This window comes from Callorhinus ursinus, unplaced genomic scaffold, assembly GCF_003265705.2.
Source record: "Callorhinus ursinus isolate GAN/ISIS: 27379988/994484 unplaced genomic scaffold, GSC_fseal_2.0 scaffold2158, whole genome shotgun sequence".
Taxonomy (NCBI): Eukaryota; Metazoa; Chordata; class Mammalia; order Carnivora; family Otariidae; genus Callorhinus; species Callorhinus ursinus.
Genome location: NW_027399212.1, coordinates 337 through 6,827, shown reverse-complemented (window position 1 = coordinate 6,827; position 6,491 = coordinate 337). Strand labels below are relative to the sequence as shown.

General features: G+C 54.2%; 1 protein-coding gene across 3 annotated transcripts; it reads right to left on the bottom strand.

The window, feature by feature from the left end:
- Positions 1-361: 361 nt before the first annotated feature.
- On the bottom strand, positions 362-6,197 carry LOC112818589 (phospholipase A and acyltransferase 3-like). 3 transcript variants are annotated; one of them, XM_073890692.1, is made up of 4 exons: positions 5,934-6,197; positions 2,776-2,884; positions 1,744-2,012; positions 362-620 (listed from the first exon to the last, which is right to left on the bottom strand). In XM_073890692.1, exons 1-4 carry the CDS (start codon positions 5,940-5,942, stop codon positions 519-521), a joined length of 489 nt encoding a protein of 162 aa, XP_073746793.1. In that variant the 5' UTR covers positions 5,943-6,197; the 3' UTR covers positions 362-518. The 3 variants fall into 3 exon arrangements, with proteins under 3 accessions (XP_073746793.1, XP_073746792.1, XP_073746791.1); XM_073890691.1 differs by lacking the exon at positions 5,934-6,197 and adding an exon at positions 5,503-5,601; XM_073890690.1 differs by lacking the exon at positions 5,934-6,197 and adding an exon at positions 3,769-3,980.
- Positions 6,198-6,491: the final 294 nt, after the last annotated feature.

The following is a 6,491-nucleotide window of genomic DNA, read 5'->3' as shown; positions in this document are numbered from 1 at the left end:
AGACGTTTGCTTTGGTTTGGTGTGGACTCCACCGAACAGCCACAGACTGCAGCTGCGGAGTCCGAGAAGCCGTGTCGGCTCTAGTCCCAGGCCGACGGTCCGAGTTGTCTGATGGGTCCTGCTCTTGCCCATCGGCCAGGCCCACGTGTCTCCCTTGCCGTTCCCCTGTCTCCCCACAACCAGAAACACCCGTGACTTGAAATAGCTGGAGCCGGACTGGCTCCTGCAGGACAAAGAACACAGCCACAGACCCAAAGGGAGAGAGAAGGGCCGAAGCCCAGGGCGCCACCGTGCGTGGCCAGGTCCAGAGCCCAGCTGCGCCTCCACACACTTCACACCAGCCAGTTCTTGCTGCGTCTCCTCCAGTAAAGTGCTCCCTTGTTGGGTTTTATTTTACTCTGTAAAAATAAGCCTTATTGTCAAACAGAATGAAATCCACAGACCAAACCTCAAAACCTCTGGGGCAACGAGATCCCCTAAATGGACAAAGTCACTGCTGACGGGACGGGCCGTTCAACTCATTGCTGCTGCCGCCTGTTTCTTGAGAACATGACTCCAATGAGGCTCATGGCTGCCAAGCCGGCTACTCCGATGTGAGTCACCACAATGGCATCCCGGACCTGCAGGAGACAGGGGAGGTCACACTCCGTCAGGAATCCGAGGACGGGCTGTACGTTCAAGAACATTCAGCTCAAGGAGACTCACGTGCCCCTCGGCCCACTTGACAAACTCAGGAGTCAACAAATATTGGCCGGGAAATGGGGAGAAAAGGACTAGATGGGGAAGGAGCCGCTGGATGGAGCCAGCCGGCCAGGGCTGTACATGGGCCCCAGGGCAACTCGATCCACTCTGTGGGTATTTAAAGCACCTAAATCCCCAGAGGGCGATTGTGGAAAGGACAAGAAGATGAAGGCAGGAGGGCTGAGATCCTGGCGGCCATCAGGGAGCCCTTGCAGCCAGTGTGAGGCGGCGCCGGAACGGCTCTCGAATGCTGACCATGTCACACCTGTGGCCCCCGGGAGAGCAAGGACCTCACGTGTGTCACTTGTCTTGTTCCTCGCTGCATCCCCCACCCAGTTCTGCCAGGCACAGGGGTGCTCTTTACGAGTCCTTAAAGAAATGACCCAACTTGGAGTAGTAGTGATGCTCTACTTGAAATGATTAGCCCTGCAGGTTCTGCGGTTCGGTGTATGGAGCAGAGACTCTAGAGAAGGACAGCTGGGGTTGGAATCCTGCCTCTGCCACTTGTTAGCTGTGTGTTTTGGGGACAACAAACGTGGAAGCCAGAAGGGGTGGGCGTGGAAGCTGTGCCCCAGATCTTCCATAAATGAATCCTTCAGCTCGTACATAAGCCTGTGGACCTTGAGCATCCCTTGCCTAAGTGCTCTCTGGGGCCTTAGGACACCTGTCCTGGTGCTGGCTTGGCCCACACTCTTCCTGACATCTCTGCGGGCATCAAGAGCTGCCCTTAGGGTGAATCCTAGAGGTGAAGGATCCTAGAGGGCCTGCAGAGGTCCTCCGTCCAACTCCTCCTCCTGCACATGGGGAAACTGAGGCCCAGGGAAGGAGTGACCTGTCCACAGACCCCAAGCGGTTCAGAAGCTGATTGAAGATTTGAGTTTAGACTTCCTGACTCCCAGCCACTGGGTCATGGTGATTCTCCCCTCTGGCTGCACAGCTTGGTCACCACCACCCCAAGGGGACCTCCAGGAGGAAGAGGGATCGTCTCAAACAGAGCCTTACCTGCCTGCTCTCCGGCTTACCATATCTCAGGCTAGTGACAAAGTGCTCACAGTTCCCGTGCAGAAGACTGTATTTCATCTCCTGACCAACCTTCTGCTTCGCACAGTAAATGATCTGGTTCACAGGTTGTGGTCTATACTTGTTGTCCAAAAGGTTGTTGACCTTATAGCGGCAGCCCGCCACCACGTCCCGCAGGAGCTCCCGTTTTACTACTCCTCTGTTGCTCAGAGCACAGAACACGCTGCTGGAACTAGCCCACGGGAACTCACCTGGAATCAAAGACACCACCATGGTCATCGGGAGCTGCAGGGGAAGGCGAGACAGGGAGGGAGAAGGGGCAGGACGAGAAAGAGAACCAAGGGAGTACACTATTGTGGGCTTGCGGTTTGTCTTTTCACAAATGTGATTGGGGCATTCATAGATTTTGTTCTTTTTACTGAACGAGCTGTGAATTTTTTTAAGTCAGTGAATGTCATGATTGCGTATGCAGTCATTGTATTCCATCACATGGATATAGATCATCTATCTGACCAAGCCCTATTATTGAACATGTTGGTTGTTCAAAGATTTTGCCATTTTAAACAGTGGTAGTCAAGTATTTAGTATTTGCTCAATTTTGTGCACTCAGACATTTCAGAAACAGATCAAATTTATTTGATCACACACTGTTTACTTTCCATATATGACTTCATCGTCTTTAACTTTGGAGGTAAATATTATCTCCATTTGATAATCCAAATATTGGTGTTGGGGAGGTCATCTAGAAAATGTGACCACCAGTGACCATGAGGTCGCCCCCAGCAATCAGAGGCTCCTCATCTCATCCCACCCTTGGAATGTGCATTCTACTTGCCTTCCGTGCCTCCAGACCTATGGGACTCCACTCGATTACTCAATGGGATATGGATGTATGGTCTGCTCAAGCAAGCTCAGGGAGTAACCAACTCAGGATTCCCTTGCTCAGCCCTTTCCTCTAATTGTTCTCATGATGGTAACAAATATTTTGAAAATAATATTTCCAGCAGTGCTTACTTGTAGAAGTCAGATGGATCACATAACCGTCTCCCACATAGATGGCCCAGTGCTCATAGCCAATGCGGAAAATCTGAATCAGGTCTCCAGGTTGGGGTTCTTCAAAAAACTGCAACACAAAAGCCCAAGATGGTGTAGGAAGCCTTCTAGGCAACAGTACAGTGCCCAGCTGGGGCCCTGAAGTTTGGCCTGGGGACCCCACTGGGTGCTTTTCATCACCTGGTGAGAGCCTGCAGTGGGAGGGAACTCCTGGCCCCTGTGGGGCCCTCATCCTGCTGTCACTTTCAGAGGTTCTGCACAACCAGGGGCTGGAAGCCTGGAGAAAAGGTCCTTGTGGGATGGGAGAGTGGAGATTTGTTCAGTGTGTGCATATTATTGTGTATGTATGTGCACACGCTCACGTTGTATGGGATGTGTGTGAGGGAGCACATGTGTGTATATGTACATGTGGTGCATGTGTGTCTGTGTGTTGTGTTCCCTGAAAATGCACATCAGTTGTGCTGTGTATGTTGGGTTTGCGTGTGGTTGTCGGATATACTCATGTGCACATCTGTTGTGTTGTGTTCTGTATGGGGATTTCGTGTATGTGTTGGGCATTGTTATGCACACATTAGTGTGTGTGTATATGTTGGGTTTGCATTTGTGTGTTGGGTGTACTCATGGGCACATCAGTGGATGTGTTTATGTTGGGTTTGCACGTGTGTGTTGGCCGTACTCATGTGCACACCGAGGCTGTGAGCATGCATGTGCAGGTGCTTTGTACACCTGCTGGAGAGCCTGCGGACATGACCACCTGCATGAAAACCCCTTTACTGAGCCTGGGAGCCCCAGACCCTCCCCAGCAATTGGGGAGGAAAGTCACCAGCTTCTCCACCCTTCACAGGTCCTCCTCACACCTCTTGACCCTCACTGTCCATGGCCACACCAGGTACCTACTCCTCCTCAGATTCTGTCCCCTCCAGCCCAAGGACACCCGCCCTTGGAGATGCCAACCTGAGAGACATTGGGAGACGGCATCCCCCGGGGACCTGAGCCTCTGGAGGGCTGGCAGCTTTTGACCCTGAGGGGGCTTGCTCCCAGCATGCACATGGAAGGCCTCTGTGGGCACTTTTCCAGAAGCCCCAGGGGAAGGAAGCATCACCCTATTTTCAGGGGGCAACTGAGGATCAGAGAGAGAGGGGCTTGGCCAAGAACACTCAGCTGGGCAATGCTGAGCTGCCTCTTCTCCCCCTGATTTGGCCCTGCCTCCCCCCCTCCACACCCATTTCCTGCTCTTCAGTGCCCCCACCCTAACCCCTGGGGCCCAGCATCTGATTTGAGAATGTTTCAATTTCGCTCCCTTTCTGTGCCTGCTCTCCGGAAACCACAAACCTATATCTCTCATTGCAGGCCACCTAATCAGAGACTTGGGGTCAGCTTTCCTTAGCCCTCTTTGTCATGCCAATATCCAACAGCCAATGCTGACCCCAGGAGTTTAGCCTGAATTCGTCACCTGGTCCACTTCCCACCCTCTGAATTCATTAGGGCAGTCTCCGGGCCTGCCCCTGAGATCTCACAGCCTTTTATTTATTTATTTATTTTTGATATGTTCGATAATCTCCACACCCAACATGGGGCTTGACTCACAACCCTGCGTTCAACAGTTGCATGCTCTTCTGACTTAGCCGGACAGGTGCCGGGGCCCTACATCTTCTACACATTCGCCCCCACTCCCACCAGGCCATGTGTGCCTGCTACCCCACACCCAGTCTCCCCAAGACCCACTGTGGCCTTCCCAAAGGGCACATCTGGCCATGACCTTCCCCTGGACTCAGGGCACGGGGCATGCACCGTGGGCAGCTCAAAGGCTCTCCAGCCAGCGCTTCCTCAGCCCTCCTCACCGTCCCTGCCCTCCGGCCCCAGGCTGACTGGCTTGCCCTTCTCCTCACCACAGAGCTGGCCCCTGCCTCTGATCCTCTGCACATCGGGCTGTCTCGGTCACAGTCACCTTCCCCACCCCTCCTTTCTTCTTCTCCCCTACACAGACATCCCTCTCTGAGCAGCTGCTCTCAGGGCCCAGCCTGGCTCAGCTGCCACCTCCCCCTGCATGGATCCTGTCCTGCTGGGATTCCCCGTGTCTGTCTGCACCTCCCTGTGGGCTCTGAGCTCCACTGGGGCAGGATCCTGTGTGCTGCCCGGCTCCTTCCTCCGCAGGATCCGGTGAAGGGCCTGGCCTGGAATGGGGGCGGAGGAAATCCACATGGAAGAGGGGCTGGAGGGTCAGCGCGGCCACAACCAGGGCCCAGCAACTCTCCTCCCTCAGCCAGGGCACAGCACGCCCAGGGATGATCTCCACTTTGGAATCAAACGGGGATTTTTCACTCTGAGGTTCAATGTCTAACTAAGATCAGGCCCAGACACCCTGCACAGTAGCTGGTGGCAATAAAATGTGACGCCTGGCCCCGCCTGGAGAAGGAGAGGCTGCCTAGGAAACAAAGGGCGGGTTTGTTTTTATTTTCTTCAGCAATCAGGCCCTCGGCCCACCCCAGGGGATCAGGTGGGTGCAGAGTAGGCTGCTCCTTCCTAGAATGGCCTCATTTCCTCGAATTGTCTGAGTTCACTTAGTTACCCTTCAGTGCATAGCAGCCACAGTGCCAGCCTGCCCCCGCCTGGACCGTGTGAATCTGCACATCCGGGCTGACAGGAAGGGAGATCAGAGTCAGAAGGTTGGAATAGAAGCATACTTACCAAGGCAGTAAAGATGCCAAGGAGGGAAGAGGAGAGAGCTGAGCCGGCACTGAACTCCTGCCCCAGCGAGGGAGACAGGCACATTGGGGATCCCCTCACTTCCCAAATCCTGGGACCCCCCTGGCCCACACACCAGATGCTTCCCAACTCTGGGGGGCAAGGATCCCACCCCAACCCAGCTCCTTCCCCGGGAGCCCCTGGGCCCCGAGCTGAGCCAGAGGACAGGGGAGGCTCACTAAACACAAAGCCCACACTCTCCTGCAGGAAAAGGGACTTTGAAACAACCAAGACTTTTCCATAACACCCTTCTACAGCCTTTCCAAACTCTGCAGTTCAGAGTGCCCAACACCAGGAACCGACACTGAGGCTTTTATGAGAGGGGGGTGGCCTACTGCTGGAGAACTGCAAATAGAAAGTTCCCGGGGGCTTACCTCAGCCATGGTGGAGTCTGCCGTTCTCCTGCGTGTGCACGGACATTTATACCAATGGTGACAGTTTTGCTTTCACTTTCCTTTAGACACTCTTTAATTACTACTACATAGGGAACTTTCCTTTTGAAAGTAGACTCCACACCCAGCATGGGTCCCAAAGCGGGGCTCAAACGCCAACCCTGACGTCAGACCTGATCTGAGGTCAAGAGTCACACATGTAAGAGTGAGCCACGCAGGTGAGCGTCCAGGGGCTCCTTCCTCCAGCAGCAGAGTAGGCTGGATGAGGGGCTCTGTGCCTCGTTGGTGAACACATGTTTCATAAACGCCGTGGTGTGATGAAATCAGTCTGAGGTTTGCTTCATTATCCGCTGAGGGTGAGGCCTGGGGAGGAGACTCACACGAAGACATGCAGACATTTCCATGGTTACCATTAGGTTCCAATTGAAACCCAAGAAGTGCGCAGGAAGGTGACAGCTCAGCTGATTTGCCACAGTGGGGGCCAGGCTCTGGCTCACAGAGATGGTCCTGGGGCCACAGCAGGCCCCTTCGCAGGTGCCG